Source organism: Pan paniscus, chromosome 11 (genome assembly GCF_029289425.2).
Source record: "Pan paniscus chromosome 11, NHGRI_mPanPan1-v2.0_pri, whole genome shotgun sequence".
Lineage (NCBI taxonomy): Eukaryota > Metazoa > Chordata > Mammalia > Primates > Hominidae > Pan > Pan paniscus.
In genome coordinates, this window is record NC_073260.2 from 25,968,111 (window position 1) to 25,994,879 (window position 26,769).

At 49.2% G+C, this 26,769-nt stretch overlaps 1 protein-coding gene across 2 annotated transcripts; it reads left to right on the top strand.

Annotated features, from left to right (window-relative positions):
• The first annotated feature begins 4,186 nt into the window (after positions 1-4,186).
• ALAD (aminolevulinate dehydratase) lies at positions 4,187-19,200 on the top strand. Of its 2 annotated transcripts, none has more exons than XM_003833062.6 (12): positions 4,187-4,343; positions 11,915-12,098; positions 13,210-13,426; positions 13,922-14,018; positions 14,612-14,747; positions 14,869-14,952; positions 15,052-15,140; positions 15,717-15,772; positions 15,860-15,947; positions 16,022-16,108; positions 16,440-16,569; positions 17,188-19,200. In XM_003833062.6, the coding sequence occupies exons 2-12, from the start codon at positions 12,065-12,067 to the stop codon at positions 17,247-17,249; spliced, it is 1,080 nt and encodes a 359-aa protein (XP_003833110.1). In that variant the 5' UTR covers positions 4,187-4,343; positions 11,915-12,064; the 3' UTR covers positions 17,250-19,200. The 2 variants fall into 2 exon arrangements, with proteins under 2 accessions (XP_003833110.1, XP_003833109.1); XM_003833061.6 differs by having other exon boundaries at positions 4,206-4,343; positions 13,376-13,426.
• The last annotated feature ends 7,569 nt before the right edge of the window (positions 19,201-26,769 follow it).

The window sequence follows — 26,769 nt, forward strand, 5'->3', positions numbered from 1 at the left end:
TTGGTCTCGAACTCCTGACCTCAGGTGATCCGCCTGCCTCGGCCTCCCAGAGTGCTAGGATTACAGGCGTTCCTTTTTTTTTTTTTTTTTTTTTGAGAAGGACTTTTGCTCTGTCGCCCATGCTAGAGGGCAGTGGTGCCATCTCGGCTCACTACAACCTCCGCCTCCTGGGTTCAAGAGATTCTCCTGCCTCAGCCTCCTGAATAGCTGCGATTCTAGGCCTGTGCCACCACACCTGGCTGATTTTTGTATTTTTAGTACAAACAGGATTTCACCATGTTGGCCAGGCTGGTCACGAACTCCTGACCTCAAGTGATCCGCCCGGCTCGGACTCCCAAAGTGCTGGGATTATAGGTATGAGCCACCGTGCCCAGCCAAATCTACATAATCTACATAGCTTTTTCAAATCATAAATTTATAAATAACATTTCACAAAGATACAACCCCCAATACTCATTAGATCTAATAGCTTTTTCCTTCACAGTAGAAACATCCTTTCTTAATTCCCATGAGCACTACTCAACTTCTGTGGCTTCCTTTAAGCTCAGTCCCCTGCCTCATCTCCACTTTCCCTAGTCTCCTCTGTGGATTACTTGGCACGTGGATCTTCCTGGAGCATTGCTGGGTTACAGACCCTCCTTGTTTCCTATTAAATCAAATCTATACTTAAACCTATTATTCAAAGCCTGCATGAGAAGGGCTCACCCTGCTACCTATTTTAACCTGCCACTCTCTAACAAGGCTATGTGCTCTAGTCAACGGTGAATCCCCAAAAGAACTCTTCATATGGCTTTAGTTAATTCTGCCCCATTCATCACCAAACTTGGACTACCTAAGAAAAACATGTTTCCTGAAAATAGAGACTATTACTTTAAAACTACAGAATTTGGCCGGGTGCGGTGGCTCACACCTGTAATCCCAGCACTTTGGGAGGCCGAGGCAGGCTCATCACGAGGTCAGGAGTTCGAGACCAGCCTGGCCAATATGGGGAACCCCTTCTGTACTAAAAATACAAAAATTAGCCGGGCATGGTAGCCTGTAGTCCCAGCTACTTGGGAGGCTGAGGCAGGAGAATCGCTTGAACCCAGGAGGCAGAGGTTGCGGTGAGCTGAGACTGCACCACTGCACTCCAGCCTGTGTGACAGAGCAAGACTCTGTCTCAAAAAAAAAAAAAACTACAGAATGTAACAACTGGGAAACATTTTTGACATCATCCACCAGTATTCCCCCCACCACACTTCTATCATTACTGCAGTGGTATCTGGACTTTTGAAGTTCCTTACTAGGCTAAGGTAATGTTTCACTTTTTTACCATGGCCCTTCATGCCCAGAGATTCTGATTTGGATTCGGGAGGTAGGAGGGTTCTCGTCCCAACCCATTCAAAGCTACTTTTGCAGCCTAACCTCCTATATTTACTGCTAGGAAATTGAGGTTCTTCAGAGAGAAGTGACTTGCTCAAGATCTTACCAAGAATTTATGAAAACTGGGATTCTGTTCCAATGACCTTTGGCCTTGCCCCGTTTTTTTTTAATAAGCTTTTTATATTTCAACAGTTTCTCTACTTATGTCCTTTTTCGATTATAGGGGCCAACCCAGAATACCACATTGCATCTAGTGAACTCACTTTTTAAGACAGATGAAATTCAAAGAACATAGAATTAACCATTTTTAAATGAGCAGTTCAGTGGCATTTAGAACAGTCACAGTGTTCTGCAACCACTACCTCTATCTAGTTTCAAAACATTTTCCTCAGACCCTGGCAATCAGCAGTCTGCTTTCTTTCTTGTTCCTTTTTTATGCTTTTCACAGCATTTAGCACAATGCCATATACCTACCTAGGAGACACTCAGAATAGTTTAGTTTTAATTTTTTATTGAAACGAAATATACATACTAAAAGACACAAATAAGTGTGGAGCTTAATGAATTTTCACGAATTAAACACAGCCATGTAACTCACACCCAGACCAATAAACATTAACTGCATCCAAAGAAACCTCTTTAGTTTCCCCCTGCCGCCTTTTTTTTTTTTTTTTTTTTGGAGACAGGGTCTTGCTGTGTCACCCAGGCTGGAGTGCAGTGGTACGATCACAGCTTACTGCAGCCTTGACCTCCCAGGCTCAAGCAATCCTCCCATCTCAGCCTCCCAAGTAGCTGGGACTACAGGTGTCCACCACCATGCCCAGCTACTTTTTGTAACTTTTGTAGAGACTGTTTCGCCATGTTGCCAAGGTTGGTCTTGAACTCCTGGGCTCAAGCGCTCCACCAGCCTTGGCCTCCCAAAGTGCTAGGATTACAGGTGTGAGCCACCACACCCAGCCTAATCTCCCTTTCAATTCTCCCCATCTCCCCAGTGGAAATCACTATTCTGAGTCCTAACAACACAGCTTAATTTTGCTTGATTGTGTCGTTAATATAAATGAAATCATATTATATACTCTTTTGTGTCTCACTTCTTTTACTCAACAATATGTTTAAGATTTATTCATATTATTGCATTCACAATACTGAAAGATTAAGGTAAAATGTTTCAAAAGGTGGAGGCTGGGGGGAGAGTGGGAACAGGTCTTTCAGTCAAGAACAAGAAAAGACATGGGGGAAATAAGCTACACCAAACAGCAACATTTTAAAATTTCCCATTCTATTTGGGTTCTTAGATGGTTCTAATTATTTTTAGTTATCAATAACCTCAGGGAGGGAATGGGTGTCAGGAAAGAAATGTCGGGCAGGGAATCTAGGAAAAAACAAATAATAATTGCCCCTATGGAGCGTGGTTATTAGCAGGCATTGCAGAGAGAGCCCAGTGTAACATGGGGCAAATTATTTAATCTAGCTGGCAATTGTTTTCCCAATCCTTAAAGTGAGAATAGTAACATCGTTGCTGTCAAGATTAGATAAATGAATGTAAAATGCATGGTACTGTCCCTGACTCTTTAATGCACAGCAAACATTATTTGCTTTCTATCCCCTTCCTTGCTGAATACAGATCAGAAGTCTAGTAGCTGGAAACTAAGCAGTGTCATATTTCCCTAGCCTTACGCCGCTAGGCCCCTTAAATTTAAAATATAAAGTATGCAACAGGTTTGGGGTACAGATTTTGAGAAATTTTAAAAAAAATTTTTTTTGAGACAGAGTCTCCCTCTGTCACCCAGGCTGGAACGCAGTGGCATGATCTCAGCCCATTACAACCTCCGCCTCCCGGGTTCAAGCGATTCTCCTGCCTCAGCCTCCCGAGTAGCTGGGATTACAGGAGCCCGCCACCACGCCCGGCTAATTTTTTGTATTTTTAGTAGAGACAGGGTTTCACCATGTTGGTCAGGCTGGTCTTGAACTCCTGACCTCAAGAGATCCGCCTGCCTTGGCCTCCCAAAGTGCTGGGATTACAGGCGTGAGCCACCGAACCGGGCTGAGAAATAAAATCTGAGAATAAGTGTAATGTAACCCACTAGTGTCCTCTACATTTGAAAGTCAACTTTTCAATAATCCCTGAAGAACCACCTGAAAGGCATTGCTTCGCTAGGGCGATGATCCCCGATCGCTATTTTACTCATCCAATCCTACTGGTTTACCCAGGCCCATAAGCCTCACCAGATCCCTCTTGCCTCTGCACATCTCCAATCTCCATACAGACCTTTGATCGGATCTATCATTGTACCTATCATAGGTCTGATGCCCCTATCAAGACTTGGAGTTTTCCTAAACGCCCATGTCTTTCACATCACATCTCTCAACTCATAGCATTGCCGTACCCTGAGAAATAAATGAAGCTGGTACAAATTTTCTCTGAAAACTTGGAAGCCAGGCGCTGAACTCAACAACTTTAGCTTAGTCCGCAAAAATGGACTTAGCTAATGCTGTGTTAGGCATAATGGTGCTGTTTTAACGGCTTTGACATCCAATTATTCTTTCACCAAGCCATTAACTAGAGCCAAGTTTGCCCTAGGCTGGGCAAAGGAATGCTGTGAAGTGAAATCTGGGCTGTAACCGCCTCCGAGGCCGGCTCACACCCAGGGACCCTCCCACGCGGTTCCTGCGCCCCCTCGTGGCCTCCCTCCTGCAGTTCGCTGCACAAGCTCAGGGCCCGGAGCGGGGACGGGCGGGCCCTCCAGGCCCTCGACACACCCAATTGGCCAGGCCTCGTTACGTGTGGGCGGGGCCGCGGCTGGAGCGGAGGAGCCCCCCAAGAAGAGCGCCTTCAGGGGGCGTGGCCTGGACTGTGGAGGGGGCGGACCGTGGGGAAGCTGCTTCCGGGTGAGCCCCCCCCCCCGCTCTCCGCTCTCTGGGAGACCGGAGCAGGAGACAGCGGTGACAGGAGCAGCGGCCGGGAGCCCTTAGGGAGGCAGGTGAGCGGGGGCTGGATGCGGGGAGATAGCGGGCTTGGAGGGCGGCTCCAGGGCGAGGCGGGGACTGTGGCACCAAGAGTCCTGCGTCCCCAGATTGTGCTGTGCGCCTGAAGCCCTGGCGGTGCAGCCGTGCACGGAGTCCCGTGGAGCGTTTGTTTGGGCTGGATTATACCGCTGCAGCCGGGGTTGGGGGCCCGGGTTCGGGGCTCCGCACCTCTTCTCTGGGGTTCACCCTCTCAGATACCGCCTGGGCAGACTCCATCGATGCAGAACCCGAGGTGCGGGTGGTGGTTGGTGGCGGGGTAGGGAGGTGAAAACAATAACAGCCGTTTTGTACTAAGCGTTGCGTGCATTGACCATTAATTTATTTTATTTATTTATTTATTTTTGAGACGGAGTTTCGCTCTTGTTGCCCAGGCTGGAGTGCAATGGCGCGATCTCAGCTCACTGCAACCTCCGCCTCCCGGGTTCAAGCGATTCTCCTGTCTCAGCCTGCCAGCTAGCTGGGATTACAGGCGTGTGCCACCACGCCGGCTAATTTTTGTATTTTTAGTAGAGATGGGGTTTCTCCCTGTTGGTCAGGCTAGTCTCGAACTCCCGAGCTCAGGTGATTCGCCCACCTCGGCCTCCCAAAGTGCTGGGATTACAGGCGTGAGCCACCACGCCCGGCCTGACCCATTCATTTCTTACAACAACCCATTGAGGTCGGTTCTAGTCCCCATTTACTAAACGAAGAAACTGAGGTCACACAACTAGAAAGCTACAGAACTAGGATTTGTACCCACATCTCTCAGACTCCAGAGCCCACATACTTAACCATCCTGCTACCAACAGCAGCCAGGCCCAGAGTCTGGCTCACCCAAAGCTCTCCACAAGCCCAACCTGCTGGGAAACAGATTTGATATATATCCTTAAAGTATGGAGGTGTCATGGTGGGCACTGAGGACTGGGCTGCTGGAGACCTTCCCCCAGATCTGCCGCTGACCCACTGCGTGATCCTGGGCCTGTGTCTACCCCTCTCTGAGCCCAGTTTCACCCTTGTTTCAGTGATACAATCAGCAAACTTTAAGAAGCCTCTTAGCCAAGATATTCTAGGATTCTGGGAATGGCAGCTTCTCCTACATCTAAATGGCTAACCCCAGAGGCGATCAGGCTCTTCAAAGCCCCAGGGCAAGGCTGGGGTCTCATTCTTCTCTTTAATCCCTGTGTCTAGCACTTCAGCAGGCCCATAGTAGATATTCAAGAAATGTGGGTTGGCTGAATAAACACTTCATCTCTTTTCAGAACTGCATGACAGCTGCTCTCCTGGGCCTTTGTGGGGCTTTGGATTTCTCAGTTCTGGCCACCTTCTACCTAGCTGGCTCTCCTGACTGCCTCCTCCCTGGCCAGTGGCAGAGCCTGCCAGGGCTGGCAGCAGGTCCTAACCCTCTGTGCCAAGACCCACAGCCTCTGGAATCCTCAGCATAGTACAACTTGCAGGGGTGGGGGGTGGCACATGAAGCTCATAGCCCCTCCTGGTAGCAGCGCTCAGGGCCCAACTTCAGTTACTCCCAGTTTGGGGATGTTGCCTTCCATGGGAGGAGATACTTTCATATTAAATCTGAAACACTTCTTCTCCTTCACTGTCCCCTCTTCCATGAAACCACCCTTGACTCAGAGACACAGTCCCTCTGACAGCACCTGGTCCACCCCTCTACTCTGGCAGCCGGATGGTGATTATTTTGTTTTTCCTCCACCACATAACCTGCTGGAAGGCAGGGACTCCACTTCAGAAATCTTGGAAAACCCTGTGGCCCACGAGGGTTTGAGCTCATATTCCCATCTGGTGAGGTGCAGAAGGCACAGAGCTGTGCCAGGACATCTCGTTCCAACCCAGCCCCACTCCTAATAGTAATAAAATTAGCTACATATTTACTGTGCAGCTAGTTCGTGCCAGACACCTACCTTATCCCTATCAATAATCTCCACAGCCTTGCAAATTAGAGATATCATGCCTATTTTGTAGATTATGAAATGAACACTGAAAGGTCAATGACTTTGCCCAAAATTACACAGCAGAGCATAGACCAAACCTGGGACTGTCTGACCCTGAAACATGGATCTTTCTGCACTGCCCTATACTCTGCGTCCCAGCAAAGCTAACCTGTCTGATGTGGGTGGGCAGAGGTGCTGGACCTCCTGGCGGCTCGCTCCTGTCTTCAGTGTGGTGATGTCACAGGCATTTAAGTTGTGGTTTGCAAGCTCACTTGATTTGGGAGAAGTGCCCTCCCAGTCTGTGAAATTCTCCCAAACTCTAAGGGCCTTTTTGCAAAGCAAAACCCATCCTGCTTTTGGCTCTGCCAATATGTGATTCAGGGGGTGTTTTCCCACTCACAGAATGGAGTGGGAAACTCCACTTATTAAGTACCTCTTACAATGGAATGACTCTATGGTGTAGGTATCAGGGCACTGAAATAGAAGCCAGGAGCTGCAGGGTCGTTTATAGCTCTGTATGTCACTCACTGTGATCTCCAAAAGTCCCGTTGCCTCTCTATACCCCATTTTCCACATTAAAGTGTAAGGGATTAAACAGGATTGGCAATTTTCAAGCTTTTAATATTTTCAGCACTGACATCCGTTTCTCAAATCAAATCTGTCTCTGAATCTTAAAATTCAAAAACAGATCAAAGTGGACTGCTGTAGTGAGACTGTTCCCTTTACTCTAACCCTGCCCCGGTCTCAGGCTCCTAGGCAGTCCTGCCCCAGGGTTTCTGCTAAGCAGGAGCCAGTTGTTCCCTCAGCCTCCTAAAGGCGATGGGGAGTTGAGGCCAGTGGAATGCAGCTTTGGATTCAGAAGCCAGAAAACAACAGAGATTGTTTGTGGGAAGTGAGTCAGAGAGATTAGACCTCTCTTCAACATCTGACTAGACTCTAGAATGGCATTAAGCAAGTCACTGAACCGCTCAGAGCCTCCGTTTCCTTATCACTAAAAGTTAGGACAATTCTTGCAATGAAATGAGATACTACTACCAAGTACTTCAGTGCTGTGCCCAGCACAGAACGAATACACTCAGTATGTTTTTCTTTTGTTTCTTCTGTCTCTCCAGCACCCAAAGCAGAAACAGTATGGGCAGAGAGACGCCTACTGAATCAGGTGTTTATCAGTGTTATGAAATACAGTATATAAAACCCAGCATTTGGAGTCCAGAACAAATTCAAATTCTGGCTCAGTCACTAAGTAGCTATGTGGTCTTGGGCAACTGGCTTACATTTTGGTAATTCTCTCAATATTCAAAAATATTCTCTCGGCCAGGTGCGGTGGCTCACGCCTGTAATCCCAGCACTTTGGGAGGCAGAGGCGGGCGGATCACTTGAAGTCAGGAGTTTGAGACCAGCCTGGCCAACATGGCGAAACCCTGTCTCTACTAAAAATACAAAAATTAGCCAAGCATGGTCATGCGTGCCTGTAGTCCCATCTATTTGGGAGGCTGAGGCAGGAGAATCGCTTGAACCCAGGAGGTGGAGGTTGCAGTGAGCCGAGATCGAACCACTGCACTCCAGCTTGGGTGACAAAGCCAGACTCTGTCTCAAAAAAAAAAAAAAAAAAAAAAAGAAAAGGAAAAAAAACTCCTGGCAGACATGAGAGCAAAATCGAGTACGAAATGGGCAGCTGGGACCTCATATCTACTGAATAATTGTCTGTTTGGAGGTTGAGACATGATTGGGGAGGCCTGGCCTGCCCCTGTGTTAGGTGATGGGGCTGGCCCACCCAGGGGTGTGGCAGCAGGGCTGGCCCCTGTGTGACTTGTGATAACCCCACCCTACCAAGGAGGAAGACTGGATAAAATGGGCCCCTGAGATGGCTGAAGGCAGCTAAAGGGGCCTAAGAGACTATGGGGAGAAGGGCAGCCAGTTCCTAGGCAGCCCTGCCCCACTGTTTCTGATAAGCAGGAGGCAGTTGTTCCCTCAGCCTCCTGAAAGCAATGAGGAGTTGAGGCCACGGGAATGCAGCTTTGGATTCCAGAAGCCAAGGACCTGTTACAAAGGTGGTTTTCTGGGAAGCAAATTAGAGGGATTAGACCTGGCTTCAACATCTGACTTGACTCCAACCTACCAAAGGATCTCCCAGTTCACCTGGGAGTTAACACACCAGGGTTCTAGTCCTTTTGCTCGCTGTGTGGCTTTGGGTAAGTCCTTGCCCCTCTCTGGACCTTGAGGTCCCATTCATACAAAAAGCAGTTGGACTCAGGCCTGCCAGCCCCCATTTTTGTGGCTCTTCCCCGCCCCTCCCCATCCTTTGGCTATGGGATAGTCTCCCAGGCACCTCCAAAAGGAAGTGTCTAAAACAGAGCTCTCCACCTCCTCTCCAAGCCCAGCTCCCCACTGCCCTCTTCCTGCCCTGTCCCTGTCTCCGCTGCCCTTTAGATCAGGCAGGCAGGCAGGCCTAGAGCATCTGCCCTGAGACACTGCCTGTTGGCTGCCTTAAGACGCCCCTTCCTTCTCTGCCCGCAGCCTCCCCAGCCTCTGCATTCCTCTGCTTCCTGTCTGCTCTGCTCAGCCTGCAGGATTGATCTTCCCAAAGCCAGGTGTCAACCAGGCCACTAACCCTACCCACTGCTCAGAAATCTTCCCACAGCCTCAGCCTGGCCCCCTCTTATCCATCCCCTCCGTACACACTTGCCTCAGCTCCTCAAAATAGTCCACAGCCATCCTCCTTCCCCACCTTTGCCCCTTTCTTCCCTTCCTAAGGAAATATTGGCCCCCTTCTCTCCACCAGGCTGAACCCACTCATCCTGCAAAACCAAGTTCAACGCCCTGTCATTTTCTTTTTTTTTTTTTTTTTTGAGATGGAGTCTCACACTGTCACCCAGGCTAGAGTGCAATGGTGCACTCTCGGCTCACTGCAACCTCTGCCTCCTAGGTTCAATCGATTCTTCTGCCTCAGCCTCCAGAGGAACTCTGACTACAGGTGCACAGCACCACACCCAGCTAATTTTTGTATTTTTATTTTTATTTCTATTTATTTATTTATTGTGAGATGGAGTTTCTCTCTTGTTGCCCATGCTGGAGTGCAATGGCACGATCTCGGCTCATTGCAACCTCCGCCTCCCAAGTTCAAAGGATTCTCCTGTCTCAGCTTCTGAAGTAGCTGGGATTACAGGCATGTGCCACCACACCCGGCTAATTTTTTTTTATTTTTAGTAGAGATGGGGTTTCACCATGTTGGTCAGGCTGGTCTCAAACTCCTGACCTCAAGTGATCCACCCACCTCGGCCTCCCAAAGTGCTGGGATTACAGGCGTGAGCCACCGTGCCTGGCCTAATTTTTGTATTTTTATTAGAGACGGAGTTTCACCACATTGGCCAGCCTAGTCTCAAACTCCTGACCTCAAGTGATCCACCCGCCTCAGCCTCCCAAAGTGCTGGGGTTACAGGTGTGAGCCACCACGCCCAGCCCCTGTCTTCTTCTAATATGCCTCTTCTGACCTCCTCACTCCCATTGGAGCCATGGCTCACTTCTGGTCAGGCTCCATGCACTCAATCAGCCCTGCCTGCCAGGACTGTAGTGCCCACTCGATGAGAAATCACCTGTGAAAATGCCAGGCATGGTCTGGCACACAGTAGGTGCTCAAGAAACAAATGTTAATGCCCCAGCTTCCTTCTGTCTTGTGTCCACTAATTTGGCATTTGGAGCATATTTTTGTACTTCACGTAATTAAATATTTACTGTGTGCCAAGGTCAGTGTGTGACAGAGCACTGTAGGGGAGGCAAAAATGAACCAACTCTGGACCTTGCCCTGCAGAAGCTCTGTCTACTGGCATGAGGTAAGACAGGTCCACAGATAACTTACGTAAGAGAGACTGCAATCTGGACAAGACAGCCTCAGTGGGAGAGGGAAGGAGAACCCTGTAGATTTGGGTGCGGGGAGGCTGTGGGGAGAGCACAGCCTTTCAGGTAAAGGGACAAGGTTAGGAAAGCAAGAAGGTGTAGCTTGTGCTCGTGGAGCCCAGGAAACTCCTTGGGCTAGAAAAGATTTGGTGGCACTCTATACAGTGTATGTGTCTGTCTGTCTATCTAACATGAATGGTACTATTTTCTCCTATTGGTGTGCATTGTACCTAACAAAAAATCCATGTCCCAAGTACTTTTCTCTTTTCTTTCTTTCTTTTTTTTTTGGAATGAAGTCTTGCTCTGTCGCCCAGGCTGGGTGAAGTGGCGCTATCTCGGCTTACTGCAACCTCCTCCTCCTGGGTTCAAGCAGTTCTCCTGCCTCAGCCTCCCCAGTAGCTGGGATTACAGGCACGCACCACCACACCCAGCTAATTTTTTTTGTATTTTTAGTAGAGGTGGGGTTTAACCATGTTGGCCAGGCTGGTCTCGAACTCCTGACCTCAAGTGATCTGCCCATCTCAGCCTCCCAAAGTGCTGAGATTATAGGCGTGAGCCGCCATGCCCGGCCAACAGTACTTTTCTCTAGAGGTAGAATTGCAGGGGATTTTTCTCTTTTTGCTTATCTGCACTTTTCTAAAAGTTCTGCCATGAACACGGGCATTTTTTGTGGAATAAACAAAGTTTAAATGTTGGCTAGATCAGTGCTTCTTTATGCATAAGGAAGGATTAGTTCTTTTTTTTCTATTTCCAATTTATTGATTCTTTGATAAAATGCAATGCAATAAAATTATTATTTTTTTTTAGAGACGTCTCCCTCTCTCGCCCAGGCTGGAGTGCAGTGGTGCAATCATAGCTTACTGCAACCTTGAACTCCTGGGCTCAAGCGATCCTCTTGCTTTAGCCTCCTGAGTAGCTGGGACTACAGGTGTGGACCACCACACCTGGCTGATTTTTAAACTTTTTGTAGATATAGGGTCTCGCCATGTTGCCCAGGCTGGTCTCGAACTCTTGGGCTCAAGCCATCCTGCCACCTCAGCCTCCCAAAGTGCTGGGATTACAGGCGTGAGCCACCATGCCCAGCTAGAAAATTACTTTTTTGGCTAGGCACCGTGGCTCACGCCTGTAATCCCAGCACTTTGGGAGGCCGAGGCAGGCAGATTGCTTGAGCCCGGGAGTTCGAGACCATCCTGAGAAGCATGGCAAGACCTCCATCTCTACAAAAAATTTGAAAGTTAGCTGGGTGTTGTGGTGCACACCTGCAGTCCCAGCTACTTGGGAGGCTGAGTTGGGAGAAACAGTTGAGCCCGGGGGGTCAAGGCTGCAGTGAGTCGAGATTGCACCACTGCACTCCAGCCTGGGCGACAGAGACCCTGTGTGAAAAAAAAAAAAAGATAATTTTTTTTAAACAGTCATTGCTTGCTCAGATGTTTACTTTAAAAGATAATAATGAACAAGAAGCAGTCACATAAAATACAAGCCCAAATTTTATATCATTAGATTCTGATTGTCATGAAAGTTTCTAAAGACTTACTTTCATTTCTCAACTTACCTTGTTGACCAGCAGGGATTGGTGAACCATGCTGTGAGTAGCATTGGGCTAGAGAGAGGGGAGGCAGGAATCTAGAAGAGCTGTTTTCCAGATGTGACCATCTCCTGAGGACAGGGACCATGTCTCATGTGCCACCCATCACCCCCCACAGACAGAGCCTGCAGCCAATGCCCCAGGAGCCCTCGGTTCCAACCGATGCCCCTGTGCCCACTGGCCCACGCCATGCAGCCCCAGTCCGTTCTGCACAGCGGCTACTTCCACCCACTACTTCGGGCCTGGCAGACAGCCACCACCACCCTCAATGCCTCCAACCTCATCTACCCCATCTTTGTCACGTGAGTCTCCAAGAATGGGCCAGGCCTCTGCTCTGCTGGTTGGGGTTGGGGTTGGGGAGGGAGTGTTGACTGGAGCGGGCATCAGTATGGCTGGGGGTGGCAAAGTGAGCTGTCAGCTTGAAATTCAAGGCACTGGAAGCAGGCTACTTGGATTAAGGACAGGAATCTTAGGAACAAAACAAACTTTGAAAGAACTCATTCATCCCATTTGGAAAATTAGAAGAATAACCCTTGCCTGCCATCCTGAGCTCTTGCAATAAGACAGAAGCTGAGAAGGTGCTCTGTACATTGTAAAGTGCTATGTACCTGTAAGAGATGGCTGTCATTGAGGCTGGGCGCGGTGGCTCACGCCTGTAATCCCAGCACTTTGGGAGGCTGAGGCGGGCGGATCACGAGGTCAGGAGATCGAGACCATCCTGGCTAATATGGTGAAACCCTGTCTCTACTAAAAACACAAAGAAATTAGCCAGGTGTGGTGGCGGGTGCCTGTAGTCCCAGCTACTTGGGAGGCTGAGGCAGGAGAATGGCGTGAACCCGGGAGGCGGAGCTTGCAGTGAGCCGAGATCGCACCACTTCACTCCAGCCTGGGCGACAGAGCCAGACTCCATCTCAAAAAAAAAAAAAAAAAAAAAGAGATGGCAATCATGATTGTTAATAATAATGCAGACATTTACTGAGTACTTACTATCTACCAGGTACTATGCTAAGCACCTACACACATTATCTCATTCAATTCTGAGAGCATTTGTATGAAGAAGGAGTAGCTATCCTCTAGAACATCAGCTCCATGAGGGCAGGGATGTTTGTCTATTTTGTTCACTGTTGTATCATCCGGGCCTAGAACAGTACTTGGCACATAATAAGTACTCAATAAATATTTGTTGAATGAATGAATTAACCACGCATGATACAGATGAAGGCCTAAGGCTCAAAGAGATGATAGAACTTGGCCACGGTCACCCAGGCAGTAAGTGGCTGGGATAGAAAGCAAGGACCTGCCAAATTCAGAGTCCAAGTTCTTAACCACTTAATTCCTTCCTGTAATTACCGTTCTTTTAGTACAGTTGCTAGTGTTGTCACTGTTATTCTTGTTGTCCTATTATTATTTCAGGCCCTGGGCTTGGCCAGGCAGGGAAGCCAGACACTGGATCCCATCCTCCTCCCACCATCTCCACTTCCATATTTCTTCCCTGCTTCCCAACCATCCCTCTCAGTCGCCCCCGCACCACTGGCCCTTCCCACAGCTACCAATCCATATCCCACCCCCGCTCTTGCAGGGATGTTCCTGATGACATACAGCCTATCACCAGCCTCCCAGGAGTGGCCAGGTAGGAGACGTGGAGTTGGGGGGCCAGCGGGTGGTGGAGGGAGAGATTCCACAGGTGGAAGTGCTGGGAGGCAGAAGCAGACCTAGGAAGTAGAAGATGCGGACAGACAGACATTAGCTCAGTAGAGGAAAGGGTTTCCCCGGGGCCAGAGCTGTTCCACAGTGGAAGGGGCAGCCCCATAAAGTAAAGAGCTACCCATCACCCGAGACGTCGTGGCAGAGGCTGTTGCAGAAGGGAGGTGAACTGCAGATGGGAGTTCAAAAAGAGGGCCTCGAAGGAGCCTTCCACAGCCGAATTCCGGAGCTCTGCTACTCAGGGCCTCAGTCTTCCCTCCTATTTAGTGGATGCATCCCTGCCCCTTCTGTCCTGGGGGCTTGAGCCCTCCTGGTGCCATATGCAGCTTGGTTTCTAACAGAGGCACACAGTGTGGTGGGGTCCGGAGGACCGTTGCCTGGGACCTGCCTTCCTTCAACCCCTCTACCCACACCCACACAGGTATGGTGTGAACCGGCTGGAAGAGATGCTGAGGCCCTTGGTGGAAGAGGGCCTACGCTGTGTCTTGATCTTTGGCGTCCCCAGCAGAGTTCCCAAGGTGAAGAATCAAAGGAAGGGCTAAGAAGGGAGGTTGCGCTCATGCCCGTAATCCCAGCACTTTGGGAGGCCAAAGTGGGTGGATCACTTGAGCCCAGGATTTTGAGACCAGCCTGGACAACATGGCAAAACCTATCTCTACAAAAAATACAAAAGTTAGCTGGGTGTGGGGGTACGTGCCTGTAGTCCCAGCTACTCGGGAGGTGGAGAGGTGGGAGGATTGCTTGAGCCCAGAAAGTCGAGGCTGCAGTGAGCCAAAATCGCGCCAGTGCACTCTAGCCTGGGTGACAGAGCAAGACCCTGTCTCCAATACAAACAGAAAAAGGAAGGGAGGTTGGGCAAAGGTGGACTGAGGGTCCACACTGACTGCATCCTCACTCCCACATTGTGCTGGCCCTGGGGCCACAGGTGAATGGACATGGTCTTTGCCCTTAAGTCAGCACCCATGTAGGGTCAGTCCTCTGTGCTTCCTTATCCAGGGGCTGTGATGATGAAGGAAGGAGAAGGCCAGGGCTATGCTCTGTGATGGCTGTCATCCTGCCTTCCAAAGCTACATGTAATAGACACACTGCTTTGTCCCTCCTCTGCCCCTAGGACGAGCGGGGTTCCGCAGCTGACTCCGAGGAGTCCCCAGCTATTGAGGCAATCCATCTGTTGAGGAAGACCTTCCCCAACCTCCTGGTGGCCTGTGACGTCTGCCTGTGTCCCTACACCTCCCATGGTCACTGCGGTGAGTTCCCTTCCTCCCACCAGCCCTGCTGCCACCCACACTCCTACTGCCCACTTCTCACCAAGGTGGGGACAGGCCAGGGCCCAAGGTGCTCCCCAAAACCCAGTCATCTGTCCTGAAGGGCTCCTGAGTGAAAATGGAGCATTCCGGGCTGAGGAGAGCCGCCAGCGGCTGGCTGAGGTGGCATTGGCGTATGCCAAGGCAGGTGAGTGAACCACCAGCAGGGATGGGCACCTCTGGGTCAGGAGGTGGCAGAGTGGCTAGGAGGGCCCCAGAGTTCTGAAGGCCACCCTCTGCCCCCCAGGATGTCAAGTGGTAGCCCCGTCGGACATGATGGATGGACGCGTGGAAGCCATCAAAGAGGCCCTGATGGCACATGGACTTGGCAACAGGGTAAGGGCAGGGAATGCAGCACAGGGCTGGCAGGAGATAGTCTGCACCAGCCCTTCCCCCGTGTCTGCTAAGAATCACAGAACTGCCGGGCGTGTTGGCTCACACCTGTAGTCCCAGCACTTTGGGAGGCTGAGGCAGGTAGATCACTTGAGGTCAGGGGTTCAAGACCAGCCTGGCCAACATGGTGAAACCCCATCTCTACTAAAAACACAAAAATTAGCTGGGCGTGGTGGCAGGCGCCTGTAATCCCAGCTACTGGGGAGGCTGAGGCAGGAGAATCGCTTGAACCCAGGAGGCAGTGAGCTGAGATCATGCCACTGCACTTCAGCCTGGATGACAGAGCTAGACTCCATCTCAAAAAAAAAAAGAATCACAGAACTGAAGACAGTGCTGGATGAGGCTTTGGGGAACCATTTAAACTTCTGGGCCTCTGCAGGGAAATCAAGCCCAGCACTCCAACAGGACCAGAACACAGGCAGTCTCCTTCCCAGCCTAGGTTCTTTCTCTCCCTGCCACATCACCCTGGGATACCTGGCAAGGGCCGAATAAGCCAAGACCTCCATTGTCTCCCCATAGGTATCGGTGATGAGCTACAGTGCCAAATTTGCTTCCTGTTTCTATGGCCCTTTCCGGTGAGCAGGGGTGGGCAGGGGTCTGCTGTGAAATCCCTGGCCCTTTGGCCCAAAGCTGGAGCCCACCCTGATGACTCTGCTTTGCAGGGATGCGGCTAAGTCAAGCCCAGCTTTTGGGGACCGCCGCTGCTACCAGCTGCCCCCTGGAGCACGAGGCCTGGCTCTCCGAGCGGTGGTGAGTGACTAGGACTTGAGCCCCACCCTCAGCCCCCTCCTAGGCACCGCCCACACTATACCCTCATCCCTTAGGACCGGGATGTACGGGAAGGAGCTGACATGCTCATGGTGAAGCCGGGAATGCCCTACCTGGACATCGTGCGGGAGGTAAAGGACAAGGTGAGCACAGGTACGAGGCAAAGGGGGCTCAGGGGGCTGGGACAGAGTTTTCCACAGACTCTGGAATCTCAGAGTTGGAAGCAGTTTGCCCTTGAGCATGCATCCTCTCCTCCCCTTCCCTGCCCAGGAACCATCGTGGCCTTCTATGTCGGGGCTTGCAGGAGCCGCAAACAGCCCTGCTTTAACAGTTCAAGAGTGGGCCAGGCTGCCAGCCGCAGTAACCCAGGACACGGGGCTCAAGATGGTCACAGATTGAGCAGGGGGGAAGGGATGCTCCCAGAGCCACATCCACCCTCCATTTCAGCCTGTCTCCCTGTCTGCTTCCCTGCAGCACCCTGACCTCCCTCTCGCCGTGTACCACGTCTCTGGAGAGTTTGCCATGCTGTGGCATGGAGCCCAGGCCGGGGCATTTGATCTCAAGGCTGCCGTACTGGAGGCCATGACTGCCTTCCGCAGAGCAGGTAGGCAGGCAAGGGTGGGGTGTTTTGACCTGCGCCACAGGGACTGATAAGCACTCTGCCTAGATCGGGGAACGACGTCCTGAGAGCTTGGGGTCTTATTCCGGGAATTACTAGTGTTCTAAACAGACACACATTGAGGAAGAGATATGGAACTGCAGCATAGAACACGGCCTGGTGAAGCAAGCAGAGCCCTTCATTCATTTTTGGTTGTGAGAACGTGGGCAAGCCACTTCTCTGAACCTCAGTGTCCTCACCCATAACTGGATAACTGGGGATAAGATACCTGGTGCGTGGTTGTCCTGAGGATTAAATGAGGTAATATCACTCCATAAAGGGGACTCATTTTGTTAGAATTGCACACCAGCATGGGAAGGAACTTGCCTCTTACCTATTTCCTTCACTGTGCATTTTATTCTTTGGTAAACTGAGGCCCCAAAAGAGGAAATGACTTGCCCAAGAAATAGAGTTTCCCAAAGCCGGGCTCCGTCTCATGTAGTGTGCCCACAGGCTGTGCCTCTTCATGGTAGCCTTCTTCCCCGCCTGGCCTTCCCATGGCAGAAGGTGTGCTCAGAGCTGATCAGCGTCCCCCCGCAACTTTCTGCATCTCTCCCAACACAGGTGCTGACATCATCATCACCTACTACACACCACAGCTGCTGCAGTGGCTGAAGGAGGAATGATGGAGACAGTGCCAGGCCCAAGAACTAGAACTTTAAAACGTTCCCGGGGCCTCAGACAAGTGAAAACCAAAGTAAATGCTGCTTTTAGAACTGTGCCCTCATGCCCTCTTCCTGCTCACATGCTAGCGGGGCCCAGCAGCCCTGGGTGGTTTTGCCAGCATGCTAACTCTTGCAACTCGCAGCTGCATCCTTTGAGCTCTCTCAAGCTTCCCCGCCCCTCCCCTGGGTCAGCCGTGAGGCTCACCTTTGCCACCCTCAGCTCTTTCCTCTGGTGTGGCTTCAGCTTGAAAGCAACCTGGAGTCGGGGGCACAGCCTTTGGGGCCTGGCTGGGAGAGGGTCTTGGAGCATTAGGGGAAGAAGAGAGCAGTGGGATCTTGGGGCCTGAGAAGCCTTGGAACGCTTCTGGCAGCAGAGCTGGGTGTGGGAATGAGGCCTAGATCGATATCCCTGGGTTAGAGTTGAAATTTGCTGCAATTCCACTGGAAGGCATTTCCCACGAGGCCAGAGGTTGCCAGGCTGCCTGAGGTCTCCTATTCTACTCTGAACCATAAACCCAGAGAAGAATTACTCATTAACCAGCATAAATACTGCCTGAGGATCAAAACTCAGAGGCAAAGAGTTCCTGACTGCTAGAGATGCCACCACCACAAACACTTTTTATTCAGGAGATACTTTTGGAGAATCTCTGCCCTGTTCCTAGGTTCAGTGCTGGGTCCTGGGAATACAGCAGGACAGTCCTCAGCTTATCTCTTCATAGAAATTATACAAAGAGAATAGGGGAGACAGCTAAGAAGAAAACAAAGAAATAAAGCAGTTACAAATTGTGATAAGTGCTTTGAAGGAAAGAAGGGGTCTGAGACAAAGAACAACAGGGAAGGGGCCTCTCTTGAAACAGTAGTTGGGAAGGAGGCAGACATGCACCAGTGATGTGGTGACAGGTGCTGTGAAGGAGGTCACCAGGACCTGACCTCTTTGAAGGATCAGAAAATACTTCCCTGAAGGACTGACACTTGAGCCTAGACCTGAAGGGTGAGCCATCAAGCTAAGACAATTGGGGAAGAGCATTCCAGGGAGAGGGAGGAGTTGTGCAAAGGCCCTGGGGCTCCTTCTAGCTGGAGGAATGCAAGGCTAGCTTGTCTGGAGCACTGAGAGGATGGCCTGAACTGAGTGGAGAGAGACAGACCAGGACCAAACCATGCAGAGGTCAAGGGCCACATTCACCTTTTCAGAGTGACTCAATCAAATTTGTAGTTTGTAAAAGTATTTTAACAGCTCTGCGGCAAAGTGCAAATGAAAAGTCTTGATGGCATGGACTGGAGCGGGGACAGTGGGGATGGAGAAAGGGGAATGGATTGTGGATGTGTTTAGAAGGTAGATTAGATGTGAGGGATGAATCTGGCTTGACCTTCTGGGTGGCTGATGGGCCATTTACTGAGATGGGGCAGCCTGGAAGAGGAACAGAAGCAGGGTCGGGGTGGAGGGAGAATACTAAACTTAGCTTGAGACATTTTGCAATAAGGAAGCTATATCTAGAGTGCTTATGTGACTCACCTAAGGCCACTCAACAAGTTTGTGGCAGAACTGGATTAGAACCGCACAGAAAACAGCCAAGCTGGGATTTGAACCCATGTAGTCCAACTCCAAGGCCTCTGCCCCTAACCACTGTGCCATACCACCTCCCAATAATCAACAGCAAAATTATAGGTCTAACAATGTTTTACAGACACCCCTCCATTTATGCGATGGGTTTGCATCCTGATAAACCCATCATAAATTGAAAATATGATCATAAGTCAAAAATGTATTTAATATACCTAACCTACCAAACATCATAGCTTAGCCTAGCCTGCCTTAAACATGCTCAGAACACTTACATTAGCCTACAGTGGGCAAAACTATCCAACACAAAATCTATATTGTAATAAAGTTATAAAGAATTTTGAATCAAAATTCAATATTTGAAGTACAGTTTCTACTGAATGTCTTGTTTCATACTGTTGTAAAGTCAAAAATTGTGAATTGAATGATCACAGTTCGCAGACCATCTGCAATTAGCCCCAGTTATAGGGGGAGACCAAGGAGACCAGGCACCTACTTGGTTGCAAGTGATGGAAATCCAGTTCAATAACAAAGAAGGACATGATTGGTTTTCATAACTGGATTGAGATAAGGACAGGTGTGGTTGGGCCCAGGGTCAAACCCCATGGAGGACTCTGTCCCTTTCTAACTCTCGTCTGTGTTTGCCCCAGCTTTATACTCAGGTGGGTTTTTGCCACTTGCCAGCAACATGATCCTCAATAATTCTAGGCTTAAATAGTCGTTAAGATTTGTAATCCCAGAGAAAGCCTTCCTGTCCCATCACTCACATAGCAAATCTCTGGAGGTCTCTGATTGGGCCTGTTCAGGCCACATGGTCCACTCTTGGCTCAGTCACTGTAAACAATGGGATGGGAGATGGCGCCACAATTGACCAGATAGGCCTCATTACACAGAATGCTGTCTTGGACTGAGCTTTTGCACCAGTGGCCTCCTTGGCTTGGAATGCTTTTCCCCTAAATCTATATGGCTGTCTCTCTTGTTAAGATCTCAGCTCAAAGCATCCCTTCCTCCGAGAAACCTGACCCAACACCCAATCTAAAGTCATTCTTGGAGCTGGGCGTGGTGGCTCACACCTGTAATCCCAGCACTTTGGGAGACCAAGGCAGGCGGATCACTTGAGGTCAGGAGTTCAAGACCAGCCTGGCCAACATGGCAAAACCCCATCTAGACTAAAACTACAAAAAATTAGCCGGGCATGGTGGCAGGCACCTGTAGTCCCACCTGCTTGGGAGGCTGAGGCAGAGGAATCACTAGAACCCAGGACGCAGAGGTTGCAGTGAGCCGAGATCATGCCACTGCACCCCATCCTGGGCAACAGAGAGTCAGACTCTGTCTCAAAAAAAAAAAAAAAAAAAAGTCATTCTCCGGTCACTCTGTATTAATCAGGATTCAGGTTCAGTGGATATAACAAAAGCCAAAATAATGATAGCTTGAGATGAAAATTTACTTCTAAGCAATCCAGGGCTGATATGTCAGCGATATGTTGTGAGGGGTCTCAGCTCTTGCCTTGTTCTGTCATCATCAACACATCTTGGCCTCCATCTCATGAACAAAGATGGCTGGTGCTGGGCACAGTGGCTCACACCTGTAATCCCAACACTTTGGGAGGCTGAGATGGGTGGATCACTCAAGTCCAGTAGTTTGAGACTAGCTTAGGCAACATGAGGAAACCACGTCTCTACAAAAAACACAGAATTATCTGGGTGTGGTCGTGCATGCCTGTAGTCCCAGTTACTCAGGAGGCTGAGGCAGGAGCGAGCCCAGAAGGTCAAGGATGCAGTGAGTGGTGATTGATTGCGCCCCTGCACTCTAGCATGGGAAACAGTGTGAGACCCTATCTCAAAAACAAAACAAAACAAAAAAATGGCTGGGCCAGTTCCCATCATCAGGTCCTCTTTCCAGCCAGCAGGAAGAGAAGAGCAAAGGGAGGGCATGACCCTTCTTTATAAAGTCATGACCCAAAAGTTGCACACATCATTTCTGTCTACATACCCTTGTCTCAAATTAGTCACATGGTCATGCCCAGTTGTAAGGGAGGCTGGAAATAGTCTAGTGGGCCAGCCATATGCTCAACTAAAACTCGGGAGTTCAGTTACTAAGGAAGATGGAGAGAATGGATAGTAAGGCAAATGGCCATTTTTACCTAATGGAGGTTCTTGGGATCACAGAAACAGTGGTCAGAATATTAAAGAAAAAAGATCCTTAGAGACTATCTAGTTAAACACTCTGATTTTATAGATGGGGAGACAGACCCAGAGAGGTGACCTGTCCAAAATTAGACAGCAATCTAGTCAGTGGCAGACCAAGGCTGGAATTCAGGTCTCTTAACTCCAAGCCCAGTGCTCAAAACTCGGGAAGGCGCTGGGCATGGTGGCTCACACCTGTAATCCCAGCACTTTAGGAGGCCGAGGTGGCAGGATTGCTTGAGACCAGGAGTTCAAGACCAGCCTGGGCAACAAAGCACGACCCCATTGCTACAAAAAAAATGTTTTTCAATTAAAAATAAAACTAGTGAAGGGATTCGTTTTAGAGGGACTTTAGCTTTATATGTATTATTTCTATTCATGTATTATATGTAACAAGGATATATTCATGTGTGGCCATGTAAATAAAAAATGAAAACTTAACCAATACATATATGAAAAGGTGTTATCTTCATTAGTGGAGAAAATTCAAGTTAAAACCGCAATGAGAAACCACAATACATCCACAAAAATGCCTAATACTGGCTGGGTGCGGTGGCTCATGCCTGTAATCCCAGCACGTTGGGAGGCCGAGGTGGGCAGATCACGAGGTCATGAGTTTGAGACCAGCCTGGCCAACATGGTGAAACCCCATCTCTACTAAACACACACACACACACACAAAAATAGTCAGGTGTGGTGGTGCGCGCTTGTAATCCCAGCTACTCGGGAGGTTGAGGCAGGAGAATTGCTTGAACACAGAAGGCGGAGGTTGTAGTTAGCTGAGATCGTGCCACTGCATTCCAGCCTGGGCAACAGAGGGAGACTCGAAAAAGAAAATGCCTAATACTAAAAGGACAATGGGACAATGTCAAGTGTTGAGAATGCAGAACAACTGGAACTCTCAGATATTACTGGTACACCCTTTCAAAATGCCTGGCTCCACAAGAACAAAAAAAAAAAGAAAGAAAGAAAGAAAACAAAATGTCTAGCTCCAGCCTGGGCAACATAGTGAGACCATGTCTATACTAAAAAATAAAAATAAAAATAAAATTAGTGGGGTGTGGTGACACACGTCTGTGGTTCCTGCTACTTGGGAGGCTGAGGCAGGAGGATTGCCTGAGTCCAGGAGGTGGAGGCTGCAGTGAGCCATGTTTGGCCTGCACTCCGGCCTGGGCTACAGAGGGAGATCCTGTCTCCAAAAAAGAAAAATAAATGTCTGACCCTATTTACCAAAGCTGAACATATGCATACCTTATGACCCTGTGATTCCACACCTAGGTATTTACCCAACAGTATTTACCCAACATTACCTATGTTCATAAGACACATGTTCAACAGCATTCGTAGCAGCATTTTATAATATATGTAATAAGGCCGGGCATGGTGGCTCACGCCTGTAATCTCAGCACTTTGGGAGGCTGAGGTGGGTGGATCACCTGAGCTCAGGAGTTCAAGACCAGCCTGGCCAACATGATGAAATCCCATCTCTACTAAAATACACAAATTATCCGGGCGTGGTGGCAGGCACCTGTAATCCCAGCTACTTGAGAGGCTGAGGCAGGAGAATTGCTTGAACCTGGGAGGTAGGAGGTTGCAGTGAGCCAAGATGGCGCCACTGCACTCCAACCTAGGCGACAGAGCGAGACTCTGTCTCCAAAAAAAAGAAAAAAGAAGTGTAATAAACAAAATTGGAGATAACCCAAATGTTCATCAACAGTAAAATGTGGTCTATTTATATAATAGAATATTAAAGGTGTGAGAATGGATTAACTACAACTACACGTAGCAACATAGATGTATCAAATACAATTTTGAGCAAAAGAAGCAAGGCATAAAAAAATGCATGCTATATTATTCTGTTTATATACAGTTCAAAAACAAGTAAAACTATGCAATTTGAAGTCAAGATAGTTACCCTTTTGGGTAGTAAGTGACTGGAAGTGGACAGGCTGTGGAGGGTTCTGGAAATTGTTCTTTTTCTTGGTCTGGGTGCTGGTTGCATGGGTATGTTCACTTTGGGAAAATTCACATTTTGCATATTGGGAGACTGAGGCTCAGAGAGAAAAATAATTGAATGGAGAGCTCACAGACAGGCAGATGGCAGAGTTGGGACCAGAACCTAAGGGGTTAGGTTTTCGGTGACCCTGAAAAGTAGAGAGTATCAGACATTCTTGGATTCTGTGAAAAGCAGTTGAACCTCTCTCTGGTCTCCCAGTTGCCCTTCCCACCCCCGCTTCTGCTTCATGCTTATAACACAAAACCAGTTTTGCAAGTGAGTCCCCAAGTGAGGCGGGCTCTCTCTTGCAGGGCCAAAGTCTGTGACTCTGCACTTTGTGTTTCTTCCCAGGCCTGAACCCAGTGAACAGACCAACTTGGAACACAGGAGAAAGTTTTGTTTTTTTGTTTTTAAGAGTTGAAAGGAAGAAAATTAGGCCAGGCGCAGTGGCTCATGCCTATAATCCCGGCACTTTGGGAGGCCAAGGTGGGTGGATCACTTGAGGTCAGGAGTTCTAGACCAGCCTGGCTACATGGTGAAACCTCGTCTCTACTAAAAATACAAAAAATTACCCGGGCACAGTGGCGCACACCTGTAATCCCAGCTACTCAGGAGGCTGAGGCAGGAGAATTGCTTGAACCTGGAAGGCAGAGGTTGCAGTGACCCCAGATCGCATCACTGCACTCCAGCCTGGGCGACAGAGTAAGACTCTGTCTCACAAAAAAAAAAAAAAAAAAAAAAAAAAATGGGCCAGGCACGGTGGCTCATGCCTGTAATCCCAGCACTTCGGGAGGCTGAGGCAGGTGGATCACCTGAGGTCAGGAATTCAAGACCAGCCTGGCCAACATGATGAAATCCTGTCTCTACTAAAATATACAAATTATCTGGGCGTGGTGGCAGGCACCTGTAATCCCAGCTACTCGGGAGGCTGAGGCAGGAGAATCGCTGGAACCCGGGAGGTGGAGGTTGCAGTGAGCTGAGATGGCACCATTGCACTCCAGCCTGGGCAACAAGAGTGAAACTCCGTCTCAAAAATGGAAGAAAGAGAGAAAGAGACAGAGAGAGAGAGAGGGAGTGAGACAGAGAGGGAGGGAGGGAGGGAGAGAGGGAGGGAGGGAGGGAGGAAGGAAGGGAGGAAGGGAGGGAGGGAAGAAGAAAGGAAAGAAAGAAAGGGAAGGGAAGGGAGGAGGGAGGGAGAAAGGAAGGAAGGAGAGAGAGAAAGAGAAAGAGAGTGAGAAGAGGGAGGGAGGGAGAGAAAAAGAGAGAAAGGAGGGAGGGAGGAAGAGAAAGGAGAGAGAGAGAAAAGAGGGAGGGAGGGAGGGAGACAGAAAGAATAAAAAAAGAAAGAAAGGAGGGAAGGAGGAAGAGAAACAGAAAGAGGAAAGAAAGAAAATTAGATACATGTTTGTGTGCTGCTAGAAAACCGTGTCATAGCATAACCAAAACTGTCACCTCAGCAATCCCTGGGGAGTGAGATGGGGTGGGGAAGCCCTTCCCTCCCTGCCCCAAGGCTACTGCCCTTGTTCAGTAAGCAGGCTGAGGCCCCACACCCTTCTTGCCGGTTCCTCACCTGGAGTACTTTCCTTGATCTTAACCTGACAACCTCCTTCTCACCATTCAGATCTTTGTTCCTCCCTTGACCACCTCATCCAAAGAGATACCCTGTCACTGTTCATAAAATGATTGTTTTTACCGCTTCCACTTCTCTCTCTGAAATCACCTTGTTTATTTATCTACTCTATGGTTGTCTGCCCCTCCCATGTCCCATGCAGGCAGGAACCACCTTGTTTCCCACTGAATCCTCAGAGAAGGACAGGGGACACAGAGCCCACAGATGTTAGGTGGTCAATGAATGAGGTTGGGTGTTGGTGGGGGGCTGGCTTTTTATTTTGTACACGTTTGTATTTTGCATTATTATTATTTTTTTTTGAGACAGAGTCTTGCTCTGTCACCCAGGCTGGAGTGCAATGCTGTGATGTCAGCTCACTACAACCTCTGCCTCCCAGGTTCAAGCAATTCTTGTGCCTCAGCCTCCCGAGTAGCTGGGATTACAGGCACCTGCCACCATGCCCCACTAATTTTTGTATTTTTAGTAGAGACGGGGTTTCACCATGTCGGTCAGGCTGGTCTCAAACTCCTGACCTCAAGTGATCCACTGGTCTCGGCCTCCTAAAGTGCTGGAATTACAGACGTGAGCCACCACACCCAGCCTGTTATTATTTTTTAACAAGATGGGGTCTCACTTTGTTTCCTAGGCTGGTCTCATACCCCTGAACTCAAGGGATCCTTCCACCTTAGCCTTCCAAAGTGCTAGGATTTCAGGCATGAGCCACTATGCCCAACCCCGAATATGTTTGTATTTTTTTTAATAGGAGAAAAAGCATATACATTTATTTGATCATAGTTTTTTTGTGACACGGGAGCCTTCAGAATGAAGAGCCACAGATACAGAGGAAACTGTCCATTTTTATGCTTAGGTTCAACAAAGTGTACATGGCCATGTATGTAGGGAAAAGAGAGATCAGACTGTTATTGTGTCCACGTAGAAAAGGGAGACATAAGAAACTCCATTTTGACCTGTACCCTGAACAATTGCTTTGCCCTGAGATGCTGTTAATCTATAACTTTGCCCCAACCTTGAGCTCACAGAAACATGTGTTGTATGGAATCAAGGTTTAAGGGATCTAGGGCTGTGCAGGATGTGCCTTGTTAACAAAATGTTTACAGGTAGTATGCTTGGTAAAAGTCATCGCCATTCTCCATTCTCAATAAACCAGGGGCACAATACACTGCGGAAAGCCGCAGGGACCTCTGCCCTGGAAAGCCAGGTATTGTCCAAGGTTTCTCCCCATGTGACAGCCTGAGATATGGCCTCGTGGGATGGGAAAGACCTGACCGTCCCCCAGCCCGACACCCGCGAGGGGTCTGTGCTGAGGAGGATTAGTAAAAGAGGAAGGCCTCTTGAAGTTGAGATAAGAGGAAGGCCTCTGTCTCCTGCCTGCCCCTGAAACTGAACGTCTCGGTATAAAACCCGATTGTACATTTGTTCAATTCTGAGACAGGAGAAAAACCGCGCCGAGGCGGGAGGTGAGACATGTTGGCAGCAATGCTGCTTTGTTATTCTTTTCTCCACTGAGATGTTTGGGTGGAGAGAAGCATAAATCTGGCCTGCGTGCACATCCAGGCATAGTACCTTCCCTTGAACTTATTTGTGACTCAGATTCCTTTGCTCACGTTTTCTTGCTGACCTTCTCCTCACTATCAGCCCGCTCTCCTACCGCATTCCTCTTGCTGAGATAGTGAAAATAGTAATCAATAAATACCGAGGGAACTCAGAGACCAGTGCCGGTGCAGGTCCTCCGTATGCTGAGCGCCGGTCTCCTGGGCCCACTGTTCTTTCTCCATGCTTTGTCTCGGTGTCTTATTTCTTTTCTCAGTCTCTCGTCCCACCTGATGAGAAATACCCACAGGTGTGGAGGGGCAGGCCACCCCTTCACATGTAGAAACAGGATTGCACAAAACGCTAATAGACTGAATAGAGAAACCCACCAAGACCCATCTGTGTAGATTCTTCTTGGCCTCTCTGTGCAGTGTTCCTTCCTCCAGGGTATGGGGCAAGACCCTCTCAAAGGGGCCTGAGTGGTGGGGGCTGTCTTATGACCTGTCTTGCCTGAGGTCATAGTGCAAAGTGATGAGACTAAAGACGAACAGAGCACAGGCACAGAAGTATCTCAAAGC